This window comes from Micromys minutus (assembly GCF_963924665.1).
Source record: "Micromys minutus genome assembly, chromosome: 1".
NCBI lineage: Eukaryota > Metazoa > Chordata > Mammalia > Rodentia > Muridae > Micromys > Micromys minutus.
In genome coordinates this window covers 254,558,320-254,574,488 of record NC_137969.1, presented here as the reverse complement: position 1 = coordinate 254,574,488, position 16,169 = coordinate 254,558,320, and the positions used below count along the sequence as shown (strand labels likewise).

General features: G+C 52.3%; 1 protein-coding gene and 1 pseudogene across 6 annotated transcripts in view; one reads left to right on the top strand and one right to left on the bottom strand.

The window, feature by feature from the left end:
- Positions 1-16,169, top strand: part of LOC308418039 (transmembrane protein 11, mitochondrial-like) — a 444,261-nt pseudogene that overhangs the window by 73,984 nt on the left and 354,108 nt on the right. The window lies entirely within an intron of this gene.
- Positions 1-16,169, bottom strand: part of MTA1 (metastasis associated 1) — a 37,554-nt gene that overhangs the window by 4,447 nt on the left and 16,938 nt on the right. For 2 of the 5 annotated variants that reach the window (XM_080934982.1, XM_080934983.1), the window contains exons 3-16: positions 15,451-15,544; positions 12,337-12,387; positions 11,626-11,752; positions 11,493-11,556; positions 9,007-9,124; positions 5,648-5,750; positions 4,831-4,930; positions 4,367-4,555; positions 2,312-2,386; positions 1,919-1,977; positions 1,510-1,625; positions 1,073-1,224; positions 778-967; positions 561-650 (exon numbers count right to left, since the gene is read on the bottom strand). In XM_080934982.1, the coding sequence (XP_080791108.1) occupies positions 561-650; positions 778-967; positions 1,073-1,224; positions 1,510-1,625; positions 1,919-1,977; positions 2,312-2,386; positions 4,367-4,555; positions 4,831-4,930; positions 5,648-5,750; positions 9,007-9,124; positions 11,493-11,556; positions 11,626-11,752; positions 12,337-12,387; positions 15,451-15,544 (1,528 nt within the window). Of the gene's footprint in view, positions 1-560; positions 651-777; positions 968-1,072; positions 1,225-1,509; positions 1,626-1,918; positions 1,978-2,311; positions 2,387-4,366; positions 4,556-4,830; positions 4,931-5,647; positions 5,751-9,006; positions 9,125-11,492; positions 11,557-11,625; positions 11,753-12,336; positions 12,388-15,450; positions 15,545-16,169 lie in introns of those variants that run through there. The other 3 variants (XM_080934984.1, XM_080934985.1, XM_080934986.1) reach the window with 2 other exon arrangements.

The following is a 16,169-nucleotide window of genomic DNA, read 5'->3' as shown; positions in this document are numbered from 1 at the left end:
TAAATGGCCAGGAAGACTGCTGAGAAATCAACAGCCCCCAAACACACAAGCAAGGAGTTATCCCTGCAAGGCTGCTCGCCAGACAAGCACCTTGGCCAGCAAGGGCTCACGGAAGCCTCCAATGCTGTCCTATGTTGGGGAGAGGCCTCCCTGCAGCAGCAGGTATCCACCCTGCCCTGAGGACTTGCTGGTAGGATTATGCCTAGTAAAAACCCCAGACAGAAGTCAGTGGTGGCACACCCCTTTAATGACAGCACTTGGGAGGAAGAGGCAGAAGGATCTCGAGTTTGAGGCCAGCCTGGTTTATGTAGTTCCAGGATAGCCAGGGCTACGTAGAGAGACCCTGTCTTAGACAAAAACTTTAGTCAGGACATAGGCTGCTGGATATGCCAGGAAGGTTAAAACCAAAGGGTCTGAAACTTAGGACCTGGAGGGAACAGGAAGCAACACAGCTCTCTGTGGATATTCCTGAGCCTGGCATAGTATCACCTAGGTGACTGTCTGCTAGACAGGGTGCTAGGATGAGAACTAGAAACCTATGTCCCGCCTGTCCAACTTACCAAGATACCGGAGCACGGCCTCCAGGGGCTTCCGTACTACCTGCTTCAGCACCAGTGGGCTCTGGGAAGCTTCGGGCAGCCGCGCTGTGCCTGAAGAGGACAATGTATAATGAAGACCTATGTTCCCCAAGAGCCAGGGCCTTACCTGCACTCCAACCTGGACACCCTGCTTGTGTGTGGCTCCTGCTAGCCCCAGGAAAGAGAACAGGAGACTCACATTCAGCCTTGATTGCTGCACTGTTGATGGGCATGTAGGGGTGGCGTGCAGCATGCCATGGACGTAGGATCTCACGGCACAAGCGCCGGGCAATGCGTGTCAACTTGGTAGTATGCAGGTAGAAGGCCTGCCTTGTCTTCATGGCAAACTTGGGGCTCCCACTGCTCCGAGCTGGGATACCATGGGGACTCTGTGGAATGGGGCATAGCGCCCCAATACAGCAATGTGACTGCAAGCCAAGGACCCAAGGCTGACATGCAGCAGGTGACAGATAGGTATGGTGTGTCCCACTTACCATGTTATTGCGATTTGGTCCCGGTCTCTCTCCATCTAACCGGGTTGGCATTTTCAAGCCACCATATTTCTTCCAATATGTCCAACAAGATGCGCAGAGGCGACACTGCATGTTAGGGGGACCCCAAGAATACCACTGGTAAGACTGTGTGGCTACGGACAACAAAGTTGGAAATAGACGGATTCTTAAGCAGAACCAACGGTGCAGAGAGCATCCCACAGTGTCCCCACCACCACCACAGCCATCCCACCCCCTGGCTCAAGACCATAGTGGGTCCACCTCATACTCCTGAGGAACTCTTCCAAACTACCCCACCACCACTGCAGCCCCATTACGGTGAGTCATTCCAGGTTTGGGAACAGGGGTCTACAGCCACATGGTGGCATTCCCGTGGCCCCTGCTGCCCAGGATGGGTGCCAGCCAGGTACAGCACTTACTGTAACAGCTCTCGCAGGCCCGACCGGCCCCCGGGCTCTGGCCTGGTGTCCCTGTGCCATTCACTACACTGGCCTTGACACTGTTGACGCTGATCTGGTTTGGGTTTGGCTTGTTACTGATGGAGGAGAAGGATCAGTCACAGGTGCCCTGGGGTGTCTGTACCCCACAGACATCCCTGTACCCTCTGGTCTACTGTGTTTCAGCTGCCATATCCCAAAATGCTCAGCACTAACCCATCTTGACTCCTGGGCCAAAAAAGCTTAAACCCTGATCCCTCCTCCCCAGTGGAGCAAGCTCAGGAAAGGGGGGGCAGAGGTTCTTCAGCTTACTCAGGAGGCCGCTTGACCGGAGTCCTAGGCCCACCACCCACCCTCCACCAGCCCCCACCAACATAAAAGTAGGACTTACTAGTTGGGAATATAAACCTGCTTTAACTTGCTCTCTGCTTCAGCTGCTTTCAAACGTTTCTTTAAACAAAACAGAGGGTTAGGGAGGTCACTAGGCTGGCCAGAGAAGCTGGGGGACCACAGGAAGAGGGACGCCATTGCTTCTTCATCACTGGCATCCTTGGAGAAAACTCATGAAACATTACATGGCCCTTCCTGGCCAGCCTAGGGCCAGGAAGTGGTACTAGGCTGGCTAGGGGCCAGAAATGTCCCTTCCTCCCAGTCTGTGACTTTGTTCCTTCCTCTTTGCTCTAGCGCTTAAGAGGAAGCTGTTGGGAAATTGTCAACAAATGTAATATGGCTATACGGGGGCGGAGAGGACGGGCTGTGTGGGTCGGGAGAGTGGGCGGCCCACCTGCTGGACGTATCTGTCGGTGGTCTTCCACATGTAGTAGTACTCAATGATGCTGGTGAGCGACTTCCACGGGAGCTGCAGTGACAAGGCAATGGGATGGGTGGCAGGAACAGGGCGACTGCCCACGCAGGAGAAAGAGAATGGCAGACGCAGTTTGGAGAACCCCTTCAGGCCCCCCACGAATGGTAGCCCTCCCCCAATGTTAAGCATAGCAAGCCCACAGTAAATATGCGACTGACCTTCCCCTTCCCCTGAAAACCCAACTAAAACAATGACCATTATACCTGGTGGCAATTCCCAAGGATCAGAGATGGACGGATTTGTTGGAATCACCCATCCTCATGTGTTTGAATGAGAAGCCTCTGCACTACCCACATTCTTAACCCTGCACTTCACCTTGGTTGGAAAGTCAAACCTGCAGCTTCTCTGGGCTAATGAACTCCAGGGCTAATTTCCACATGTTCTCTGTCCTTCCCATCAGTGTTTAGTTCCAATGCTGAGGGCCTGAGGTTTCTCTCTCTCACCTCATAGCTACAACCCCCAACCCTGTCCCCTTTCCGGCGCTCCCGGGCCACAAGCCACATCACTCTTGGTCTTCTCCCCTTGAGTTACTGTTTGGTTTGGTTTGTCTTTTGGCAGTGGTAGGAATCAGACCCAGGGTGTCCTACAGACAAGGGATTCATTCTACCTCTGGACTACACACCAAGGCCAGCAGCTTCAGATTTAAAGGCTAACACCATAGTTAAATGTCACTGGCACCCATTGTCTCTTTAGATTCATCAGCTTTATCTACACAAACAATTTCCTGCGAGGAGACCCATGAAAGTGTTCTGTGGCATGAGTCTGTCTGTTTTGTGTAGAACCCTGTTTCTGTACTTGGTCCACTCAGTCCTCTGGCCCAGTCAGCCTTCTCTCCAGAGTCTGATCGACTCATTTACCTGTTGAACTGTGTCTAGAAATACATACTCTCCAGAGCTGTCCAGCTCCGTTTTCATCGCTGTCTTCCTACTGAATTCATTTTTTTAATTAATAAATTTACTTATTTATTAGGTATACATCAGACAGCTTTCTGCCCACATGTATGCCTGCAGGCCAGAAGAGGGCATCAGATCTCATTACAGATGGTTGTGAGCCACCATGTGGTTGCTGGGAATTGAACTCAGAACCTCTGGAAGAGCAGTCAGTGCTCTTAACCACTGAACCATCTCTCCAGTCCTCAAATTTTTCTAGATCTACTTTTTGTCTAAAAAGGTTTTGCTCACTTCATTTAGTTGGCATTTTTAACCCAGTTACATGCCAGGCCATTGAGCAGAGACTGTGGCACTGTGGCCCTGGGAATGACCAGCACCTGAGCCTCCCAGGTCTGCCCCTTCAGGCTTCCAGTCTATATTAGCGTTCTGCATGTTCCTGGCTCTGCCACCCTGGTTCCAGTTTGCTACTGAGCGGATTTGCTTGTTTGTAGCAGTTTCTCACTGTTTCCCAGGCTGGTCTCAAACTCAATTCTCCTGCCTCAGCCTTTTCAGTGCTAGGATTATAGGCATGTTTCACCATGTTCAGTTTTGTTACTATTTTGATGGAGCTCCAATGGATAATGTAGTCCATTCACTATATCCTGGCTCCTAGCAACCCCACCTCCTCAAGGCTGTTATAAAGATGGCCCAGCTGCCTCACCTCATACAGATGTGCTCCTTCAGCATGCCTGCAGGCTTAGTCAAGTTTAACACTATTCAGTCTTTTCTAAGGTTGTTTTTTGAGGGGGGGGTGAGAACTTGGCCCCCCCACATTTAAGACCCTGAAGATTTGCTAGAACTGCACAGGAGTGAGATTTGGCTCAGTTAAGAACGAAACAAAAGCAAGTTCGGGCAACTGTTAAGTCTTGAGAATGCTTCCAAGAGAACCTCCACCACAGTAGCATCCTAGCTCCAGTGAGCTCCTATGGCTGCTCTGATGGGCAGACCATCCCTGTACTGAGAGGGCAGAGGCCTGGCCATAACAGGAAATGCATTGGCCTGGACAAGAGATGGAACCTGGCAGCCAACCTACTTAAGCACTTACAAAATCTTGCTGAATGTCTGTGAAATCTTTCCCATATTTTTCCAGAGCTTCCTCAAAAAGGTTGGCTTCTGATGCTGACCACTCCTCCATCTCATCTCTGCAGAGCACTGGCCCACCCTGAGGCACGAGGGCTGAGATGGCCTTGGAGATGTCGTAGATGTTCTTGTGCAGCGTGTCCATAGCATGGAACTGCAAGACAGAGGGTTCTCTGGGTCCAGGCTGTCCCCAGGCTCTAAGGAGAATCTTCCTGCACTGAGATGTGACCCCACATCCCCCACCCCTTCAGGTCACTGCTGAGGCCCCTAGGGGGAACCCCTCCCTAACTCTTTAGCATGTTAGATAAATCTAAGGTATACCAGGAGAGGCTGGAATCCTGGGTCCTCAGTTACCTTGCTAGGACCCTCTGTACCTAGGTGGGTGCTGGACCCCAGAAGAGAGCAGGAGGTGGTAAGTGGTCCACTCACCAGGGTGATGTCTCGGGAGGCTGCTGCGGCACTCATGTGCAGGCTAGGCTGCCGCACGGAGCTGCTGCAATCCAGGGCCCGTGCAAAGGTGCCCACAGAGCTGGGGAGAAGGAGACTCACTAACCACCAGAGCTGACCTGGAGGGATGGCCTCCACCAGGCAAGTCAGTGAGGGCCTAGACCCAGTGGTATGCCCACCAGAGAGTCTCTGGGGCTCAGCTCTAGAAAAGCACGGGTAGAAGCTATAGATGCATCTTGGTGGCATGGGTCCCCATGTGTAAATAAATCAGGGGCAAGCAGCATACAAAACATGCCTGAATGCTGGCTGAGAGAATTCTCTGTATCTATCCTGTGTATCTGCTCGAGACCTCTGCACTGGGAACTACGTCAGACCTGGGAACCCTAAGCTTCACTCTCTAGCAAAAGTAGACAGGCCCTCTCCTGGGCCATGCTGGAGTTGCTGAGCCTCAACTCCTCTCGAGGCTCAGTACTGACTCTGGGGCCCTTCCTCCTTCCTTCAAGCAGCCTCAAGCCTCCCACTCAGCCAGCCAGAAGCTCTTGAGCTAGGTCCTAGCCCAGGCCTGGGAGAAGCACCTGCCTATGGTGGAGACAGCCCTCAGGGCACACAGTGAAAATACAGGCCCAGATGCCTAAGAACACTTATCAAAGGACCCCAGGGATATTTGCAGTCTGGAAAGGCTGTATGTGGACTTTAGATCTGAGCAAGAAACATGTTGGATGTACAAATTAAGGCTCCATGTCCCCAAGACCCACCACACTGCTCCAGGCAACATCCTGTTGGCCCTGCTTGGACTCACCGGGCCACCACCAGAAACTGGTCAATCTGCTTATCCACAAGTGGATTGTGGGCTTCCCACACCTTGGTCTCCAGCTTTGACTGATCTCTGCCGTCCTCCTCACCTACGGGAAACAGGTGTGGTTTAGGAAGAACAGCAAAGGCTGTGGAGAATGCCCAGTGTAACCAAAGGTCTGTCTGCTCCCCAGGTCCACGCACTACTTCCTCCCCAGGTGATAGAAGATGCTGGTTTACAGGGGAAGCTGACACACCCCTCTCAACCCTTGTGGGGAAGGGGTCAGGTACTGTGAGTTAGGAGACAGACAATTCCTGATAAAATAACTGTATACTCATAAAGAGCATATAGCAGGTCTGAGAATTCCAAGGAGAATTTTGTCACAAGTCAGGCCAGACATGACTCTAGGGAAATGCCTCAGGAAAAATCCCACAGTTATCCACTGTCTGACTCTCCAGCCAAGGGCTACATTCATAATTTAGTGAAGGTATCAAGCTTCAAAGTTTGCATCAGATCCCATCAACTCCCCTTTGGCCCTTGGCATCAACCCACCATGTGGCCATGAACAAACAACCTACACTTGAGTCCTCACAGAACACTGAGTTCCTAGTCAGGGCACTGAGCAAGCTCTCTAACAGGAGGACTGTATGTCTCCAAGGAGATATTCCTGACCCTCTTGAAGAGTTACTATCTATGGGTCCTAAATCCAAGCCACAGCAATGAGGGCTGGTCTTATGATCAGCCAGTCACAAAGTATAAGGTCCAGAGCTGGAAGCCCGCCACTGCAGAACCTGAAAGGACCGTGATAGAAATGGAGGAGCCTGAGCATCAGGTTCTCGGGTACTTTCAGACCACAGCTGGGCTCTATAAACTCCAGCCTACCAGGCCCAGTACACTAGCATTGTCCCCATTGTTGTGAGTGGGTTTCGGTCTTGCTGTAGACTGCACTTAATCAGGGTTCACAGGGTACAACCCTTGGCATTCCAAGGTCTCCAAAACCAAAACCAAGCTGCTGTTCATAGCAAATGATCTGCAATCGCCTGGAACAGAGAGCAAAGACTGCCTATGGAACCCAACCCACATCGTTCTGTTTGAAATTTCAAACTCAGTGAATGACGGCAAGCATTCCATTTCTTATCATTCAAAACGCTCACTCTGGGGCTGGCTCAGCAAGCAGGAGCATGTACTGCTCTTCCAAAGGACCCAAGTTCCAATCTCCAGTACCCCTGTGTACCAGCTCACAAACACCAGTATCTTCAGCTCCAGGAGATCCAACACTTCTGGTCTTGTCCAGACAGGAGGTGTGCACACACACACACACACACACACACACACACTAAAAACTTAATTTTCACCATGGGGAAGCCACTGACCTTTGTGTCAAAAGGCTACAGAGACTAGGAAGGAAGAAGCTACTCTGGTAGTTGAAGACTCCCCTGAGATCCTGCCTTTAAAAAAAAAAAAAAAAAAAAAAACTAGCAGGCATTACAGCCAGAGTGTGGTTGGCTCTCTTATGGGTTCTCCTGGCATTTGCCAATGAGCCCACAAATGTCTAGGACATCTAGAGCTGCTTGATTCTGAGGGACAGATGCTCAAAGCAAGATCCTCTAACCTTTGAGACCTCTCCCACCTTTCTGGTCCCTGTTCAAGTTCATATGACTGTGACAGCCGAGGCCTCTGACTTCCTTCCGACCCTTTCCCTCAGTCAGGCTAAGGAAGTAGATACTATGACTTCAGCCCAGGAGGCCGGACATGGTTTAGGCCCAGTCTATAGAGCTTCAGGACTGGGGTTATTTAGGGAAGAAGCTGAAGAACAGGCAGCAGCTGGCTGACTCTGGCTATGAAGCTGCACATGGGCATCAGGATGCCCAGGTGTTAGAGACATGGTAAGGAGGCTTAAGCCCCGAACAGAAGTCAGCAAACAAAGGGCAGCCTCCCATACACAACTCAGAGGAAAGCACCCATGTACTCCAATAGGCCCAACCCAGCTGCCACCCAAGTGAGCTTAGCACCTCACTCTGAGATCCAACAAACACCAGACAACCAAACAGAAACCATAAGGAAGAGCAGGGAAAATGCAGGAAACAAGTGTGTGTCGGGCCAGCCACTCAAGGCAGCGCTGTCCTCGCATGTACCAAACAACCAAACAGCAATAGCCTCAGAGACTTGGTGCCCAGAGTCATGCTCTCTCAGAACCTCCAGTCCCAGATGAGCCAACGGTTTGTGGGATATGGAGCCTGACTGGGGCAGAGCCTGGTGCTTTACTAGGAGACAAAGGCCAGGGTCATCAGGGTCTGCCATGGCTGCTGAAGGGAGATGTGGAGGGACCTGTAAACCTTGGATGCTAGGTCAGAGCCAGACAATGTCAATCTGCTTTGCACTTCCCACCGAACCTGACAACCTGAATTTGATCTCTGCTGCCCACCGAGGATGGACTCACTTCTTGTAGGGCATTCCACACTGAACCCCTACGTATGAATGAATGAATGAATGAATGAATGAATGAAAGTTTAACCCCCCCAAGGGAGAAGGGCTGGTGAGATGACTCAGTATGCAAAGGTGTTTGCTGCTAAAGCCTGACAACCTGACTTCAATCTCCAGAGCCCATATGCTAGGACAAAAATGAATCCTACAAATTGTCGTATGTTCTCCAAAGTACACTAAGGACCTGATTCCTGAGTCTCACATTGGGAAATGAAAAAACAGACTCCAGCAAGTTAACTTCTGACCTCTACACACACACACACACACACACACACACACACACACACACACACTGAATGTAGAAATTATGAGCCAGGTGTGATGGCTTGCTGCTGTAATCTTAGTCCTTTCAAGGCCAAAGCAAGAGGGTGGCAAATCTGAGGTCAGTTTGGGCTATAAATATAAATGAGAACCTGCCTCAAAAACATGGAATGGGGCTGGGGAGATGGCTCAGTGGCTAACAGCACTGACTGCTCTCCCAGGAAACCTGGGCACAACTCCCTGCTCACAGGCTTCCCTAACTCCAGTTGCTGGGATCTAATGCCTTCTGATTTCCAGGGGCACTGCACAGAAGTGGTGCACTGACAAACACGCAGGCAGAACACCCACGCATGTAAACATAAACACAAGAACACAGAAGTCAGAAACCAGGCTGCGAGTGTCATGCTCAGAATACATGCTGAGCAGACACAGTATAAAATCAAACTCATAATGAGCTGCCAGAGGGAAATCTGAGGTCAACAGGCAGCTCCAGGGTTAGAGACTTGTGGCTGGATGCCAGTGTCCACTAGGAAGGAGGCTTTAGAAGAGCCGGAGCCGAGGTTAAAGCCACAAGCTCAACTCCAGCCGCCTCCATGCTGCTGGCCCAGCCTGAACCTCACCTTCCTTCAGCAAGTCAGTGATGTCAGCCTGGTACCGGTTTCCTACACGAATTTCCCCTTTATCAGCCAGGAGGGTCTTCTGCTGTGGGTCGTAGACTAGAGAGTAGAAGAAGAAATCCTGAAAAACACCACATAAGACAGAGGTGTCAGACCAATCTTTTCCTCCAGCTTCACCCAAGGAGCCAGGTCACTTCTGAGGTGTGAGGGGTGTGGCCTGTCTGCTTATGACCCAGGGCACAAGCCCCTGCAGCAACAGAAGTGAGGTAAGGACCGGGAAAAACCTCAAACTGCTATAGAGGGTGCGTGTCTGGTGAGGTACCAACCGTGGATGAACCATGAGCTTGCCGGGCCATCGCGTACAGCCCCTCACAAAAGCCACTGTCTGTCACAACAGCTCAACTTACGAAGGCCAGGCACATGGCATGAGAGTCAGAAGCAAGCAGAGCTCTGTGAGTGAGGCCAGCCTGGTCTACATAGTGTGTTTCAGGACAGCCGAGCTACATGAGAACCTGTCCCTGTCTCAAACATCACCACTACCCCTGGGAGGAAAGCAACTTATGAGCACAACAAAAACCACATTATCTAGGAATGAATTCTACAGGTTGCAGTCAGGCAAGCACAGAGCTATAGACCACACCAGGCTGCGTCTTCAAGGCTGATCCTGATCTCCAGTCCTATTCCTCATGATCAGCATGGCATTAGCTCTGAGCAGTGTAGTCTTCTGGGCCCTCAATGCCCCCAAGCCTGTTGCCCAGCTCTACCACAGCCCCAGCAGCTGGCCCTCACCTTTACACTCCACCCCCCACCTTACAATCCCCCCTTTCCTGCCTCCATTCTTCTTCCTGCTACCACTCTGAGAGCAACTAACTCTTCTCAGCCACAGCATGGAGATGTCAGTCAATGGCTGCTGTCTTTCTAGGGGTCGGTTCATTCAGTGGATAGTGGGACTGACTGAGGCCCTGTCACTGTGTTCAGTCTGTTTTATACTGAGTTTCACCAGGAGGAAGGTCTAGGTACCCGATCATGCTAGGCATCCCTTCTCTTGGCTATCTGAGACGTGGATGATCTTCTTGATGGGGTCCCTGTTTCTTGAGACTTTGTCTATGAGGGCTGAGGCCTAGGCTAGGTATGACTGTCAGGCTACTGGGAGTGATGCCTGGTAGGCCACGGCTACACAGAACTCAGGAGGTTACTTAACTCACTGTGTTCACAGCACCTGAATTAAAAGTGGAAAAGCGCTCTCAGGCATACAGAAGGCAGCGAGCCTTCCCAAGCAGCACCGTAGCCTCTGCTCTAGCCTCCTGTCAGCCACTCACCCTTCATGACCTCCTCTGAAGATACTGCCTGCCCGGGGAACCGAGGGCGCACATCTCATGGCTGCTCAGATTCCCAGCCCTGAGGACTTCAAGCAGCTCTCACCAGACCACGATGTTTATGGTTGCTCAGGCTTGTGGCCCTGAGGAGCTCATGCAGCAATAACTGAACCACTGTTTCTGGGCTCTGTATGGCAAGGAGTGTCTATAGCCGGAAACATGTGGTATCCATCCCCACAGGATGGGTTCACAGTGAGCTCTGCATTTAGACATGACCCCGTGTAAGGGGTGTAAGCTGAGCTTAGGACACACTCTGCCATCCTGGGATGCTCAAGCTCACTGGCACTCCCTGTGGGCATCCAGTGAGGGAGGCCTATAAGGCTAACCTGAGCTATGTACAGGCTAACCTGAGTTATCTATATATCAGAGCCTCAGACCACAAGGCTCATGAGGTAGCAGAAGCCTAGAGACTAGGTCCCAGGCAAAAGGTTGTGTGTGTGTGTGTGTGTATCTGTGTGTGTGTGCGTGCATGTGTGCATGTGTGTATGAGAGAGAGAGAGAGAGAGAGAGAGAGAGAGAGAGAGAGAGAGAGAGAGAGAGAAACAGAAACAGGGCTTAAATGCTTTTTACTCAACTTAGTATTCCTCTCAACTGCCACATCCTCCAAGAAGCTATCACTCCAGCCATCTGGCCTGAGAAACCTAACCTGCCCAGTGGTACCCTACAACATCTTCCCCAGAGACACCAGTTTCTTGGGGGTGACATCTAATGTGTAACACCTAACTCTGTGCAAGGTGACCCTACATAAGAACCACCTACCCCAAATGCAGCAATGCCCACCAAGGCCTGCAGCCACAGGGTCACTTTAGCCTGTGGACAGAGATGGCCTGTGGAAGCTTTTGCTTTCCATGTGACACACAGGCTTTTTTGCAGCACCCATGTAGGAGACAAGGTAATTCTTGTCCTGGCTAGTGAGGCAAACGTGCTCACCAACTCCAACCATTTATTCCCCCAGAGTGGAGACCTCTACACCGGGTCGCCTTGAAAGAATGCTATGAACACCCGAAATGACCAACAGGATCCAAACTTCTGTGAATCTCAGTGACAGGGCACCGTGGGTAGGGAGTTGCGGTGCAACTGAGAGGGTGGGCATCACGCTCAGGCAGGTCTTACCTCACGCTCCAGGTAGGACTTGAGTGACTCCGTCTCATTGAGCAGGGTAACACTGCACTTGCCCCTGGAAGAGAGAATGGGTAGGTGGAGGAGGAGCAGGCAGCAAGGGGCCAGGTAGGGCTGCGAGAACTACCTGATGTGGGTGGCAGGCAGAGACTCCAACTGCCGAGAGAGGAACAGTTCCCGATGCCGCAGCTGATGTTTAAGTTTCTCAGGCAGGTCCACCATCTCTGGGTTTTCGACCTCCTCTTCCACTTCCCCTAGGGGACAAAGAGGCCCTGTGAGTCATCTCTGAAGATGGCACCTGACAGCCCAGCCCCCGAGCTAGCTCTCCCTCGTGCAGGGCACCAAGCACAAGCAGGGTCACTTCCCTGCCTAACACATCTCCTGGCCATTCCGAGGTGACTGAGGAGTTCTGGGCAGGCCCCCACAGACGCCCTGGAACCCTGGAATACAGGGCTCAACATCAGGGTGGGAAGATGAAGACAGTGCTCAGACTGGCCTCAGAAGCAGCAGGCAGAGAGAGGCAGGAAAAACACGGACACACTACATGTTCAGGACACGTTTCATCCACCAGCCTGAGGCCAGAGGGTCCACACAAAACACAGTAGATACCCTGCACTAGCAGGACAACCCCTTAAAGCCTGGGCCATAGCCAAGGCCTGGCTACAGCTAAACGGGGATCCCAGCCCTCAGTCGGCTGGCAGGGGACGTGGGGATGGGCACGCGGGGACGCGGGGTGGGCACGCGAGCAGCCCATCCAGGATCATCCACCTGTGCATCGCCCGCCCCAGCCCAGGGACACAGACGCGAGGACGCCCTCCTTGCAGAGGTCGGCTCTTACCTTCCTCGCCGGTGTCCGCCCCCGGTCCGGCTCTATAGCAGACTGACAGGGCTACATAACAGACAGACAGCGCCCAGATGGCAGGTTAGGGCCAGTGCCAGCGCTTGCTCCCTGCCCAGGGCCCGGACCGAGGAGACGTGGGGGCCACAGGCCTCCCAATGGAGGACAAATACCACCCAGCCAAAGACTACCTATGTCCCCTAACTGCTCCAGCATTCAGGCTGCCCACCCACCTGCAACCCATCCCTCTTCCAACTGAGACCCCCCACCGTGTGTGCAGCTTCTGTCTGCCCCTGCCAGACTGCTCGCACACACTGCACCAATCAGGAGCTAGCTCCTCTCTAAAAGGCAAGCACGGGAGTCCAGGCCTCCAGACAAGACTGCCCAGACACGGGCAAGAGAAGAGCACCCGGCCAGCAGGGAGGATGCTGAGTACTGGGAGAGCACAGGACAAACCAATGCCATAGCAAGCACTTTAGCACCATGGTTACTGCCCACTACCTGTATCAACAAAATACTCCTTAGCCTCCTCTAGGTCCCCAAAGTGGGGCGTATGGATAGTGTGCACTGTGACAGCCTGACAGACATGGTTGCTCTCTGCTGCCCCCTTGTGGTAACTGCAAGGCATTCTGGCACTTTGGGAAGGGCTATCCCTAGCCTCAGACACCTCTGATGGAAGCCAGGGCTGAAAGGTGGGTATAGATTTGTAGATTTGTTTTCAGTATGACTGAGTCTCAGAAGCCTGGGGCATCTCTAGAAAGCTATTTTCCTCCCAAACACGAGGCAGGCAGGTCTGCCCAGAGCAGCTCCTGCCCAGCAGCCAGGAGCTTTGCACACAGATCATCTAGAGCCTAAGACATCATAATTACATGAGGCCCAGCCACCAACTCAGAGGTCAGCTTTTGTGTATGTCTACTCTGTATTACACATCTAGGGGACTTAGCTATGGCCCCACTGGTAAACGGACCTGTGGGCTATTTCAATGTCAGATCCTTAGGCACAGCCCCCACCATCCCTGAAACGGGCACTAAGTGGCTCCAGGGCACCCTCGTCTCTTCTAGGCCTGCAGCAGGGCCAGACCTTATCATAGCTACATGCACAGCCTCCGGCTCCAGCTCTCCCTAGAGACCTTTCAAAGGGCCCATTCTGAAGGCAGATGGGACAGCCCCAACACTCCCAACCCAGAGCCCATCTCAGGCCACCTTTAGTCACACTCTGCTAAGCTCTACCATTGCTCTGGAGGGTACATGCACCACAGGCTACAGGGCTTGGCCTCCCAGCTGAGGGCGGTGCTCAGGTTGGACACCCTGGCAGCTCACCAACTGGGAGCCAAAAGGCAGGCCCTCTCAGAATCTCTGGCTCCCATTTAATAAATCTCCATACACACACTGTACGACCAGTTGTGTCTGCCTTAGATATAGGAAGCTGTATGGAGCCATAGTAGCACCAGGGAAGGGGGCACCACGAATCATAAGACAGGCCAAGAGGAGTCCATCTGCAAACCCTGGAACCCTTGACCGCCTGTCTTGTTGACTTAATGAGGCTCTCTGGAGGCCTGGCCAGAGACGCCCTGAGCACTTTTTCTAGAAGCACAGCATGAGGACCTGGTTCTAGGAGGCCCTCCACCCTGAGGTACTATGCCTAGGATTTCTTTTGAGTCTTCACAGCACATAGACATAGCAGTGCTCTGGGGCATCCAGACAGCAGTGAGATTCTGACCATGCACTGATTCTTAAAGCAGGCCACTGCCCTGCCAGCAGACTCATCCCTCCACTGTAGTGGACACAAGATGGCCTCAACATTACTGGAGATTTGGGACCCACACCTACAGAGCTACAATTATGTCATTAAGTCATTTCAGGAAGCATCGACCACATGCAACTATAGGCCAGAGCATGGGCTTTGAGGTCAGGGGTCAAGGAGCCCAACTTTGCATTCCAAAGCGGTCCTGGTTTAAGATGGGAGCTGCATTTTCATTTTGGAAATAAAATGAAAGCTCATAATGCTGTGCTAGTGCGAGCCACCCAAGGCTGACTATAGGATGACAGGGAAATTGCCAGAAAGCCAACCTACTCTGAAATCCGCTCTGGCTCCTTCTTGTCCCTCCCTAATACAGTCCCAAAGCTGAAGACAGCCAGTTCTACACACCTGCCTCCCAAGCACTCCTGCTTAGGGTAGGTTTCCAGGGTTCCCACCTGACTGGCTGCCAGCACCGAGATGCTGGCTTCTGCAAACCTACCCCGCCTGTTAGGAATGGGGACGATTGGCATGCTTGTATGCAATATGGCTGGGTCTTCAGCCCTCCACCCAGCTACTGATGTCAGGGATGGTTCTTACTGAACTCTTGATGGAAGTTACCCTGGGGGGCAGCTGAGGCAACTCTGCTCCTCACCTGCTAAGCCAGCACCCACAATGACCACAGCCTCACAGTTCTCAGACTCAGGTAGGACTCCCCAGGTAAGCAGAAGTGCATGGCACCTGGGAACTTCCCCCAGGTCAAGCAGCCAGGGCTCAGCAGCTGTCCAACACGCACACAGCCCTGCTCCAGTTATGTACCCAAGCACACAAAACGTCCCAGGTCTATGGGAGTCTGCTTCAGTGAACGATCAGACTAAGCAGCAGGACAAGGCAAGTGTCCAGTAGGCAAAGTGCCCTTGGACCATGCTTATCAGGTTTGGGCTTGAGTCACCCCGAGTGAGGAGAAAGGCCTTTGTTTCTGAAAACACTACCGAGGGCACAGTAGACATCTTCCAGTAACATGAAAACCATCTGTCTCCAGGGCCAGGCAGTGACCACGGCCTCTGCTCTGAGCCAGCACCTTCCTTACTCTTTGCCCTATGGGCTTGAGCCGAGGGCCAGGCACACTAACATCCCAGGCCTGCTATAACTGTGAGCACAGGGTGCTGGCAAGCAGGAAGAGAGATGGTCACACTATAGCCCATGGTTAGACAAGACCCGAGAGGAACTATCACTTGCACAGAGCTGCAAAGGTGAATCAGCAGAAATCAGCTACACACAGGGAAAGCAAGCCAGCAGAACGGCCTGTGAAGCCAGGACTCAAGAGCAGCACTGGAGGGGACAGGCACCGTCACCCAGGGGAAGGCTGAGACTCACTTGCATGCTTGTCAGCCAGCGCGATGAGGCTGCTGGAAATGTCCCGCCTTCTGTAGAAACACACCACTTTGGCCTCCACATTCCCGTTGGCTGTCTGTAACAGCAAGAGAGAGTTATCTCATCAATTTAAGCTCCCAAAGGGGGCTTCAGGATAGGCCCTGGTCCCCAGCCAAGGCCCCAGAAATAATTAAAAGAAAATGACAGATCTCCAAAGCATGAGCCCCATATCGGACACATCCAAAGCCAGGTAAGTGTACCAAAACAGAATACACGCTAGACTAGACACATGACTCCCGCCACCCAGTAACCCGGGCCTAGAAGGTTCTACATTGTCTTCCAGGAGCAGCACCAAGACTGTGGCCCTAAAGTAGTGGAAGGCCCTGCTGCTTTGTCAGAAATCCTAAGGACAGCCCTAACACAGACTGCAACTACCCTCCTTCCCTTCTACCCCAGGCTCCAACACTCTCCTCCACAGGGTAGCCAGCTGTGGAGACCCACATCACCAACAGAAGCCATCAAGTTGAGACCTCAACTATGTGCCTCAACTTGAACTCCTATGACAAGCTGCATGCTGGAACCAGCAAAAAATATTATACAACTTGTCAGGGTTCACATAAATGCTAGATAATGCAAGGCATGCCTATAATCCCAGTGAGATTCGAGAGGCAGGAGCAGACAGATATCTGTGTGTTCAAGACCATCCTGACCTATATAGCGAA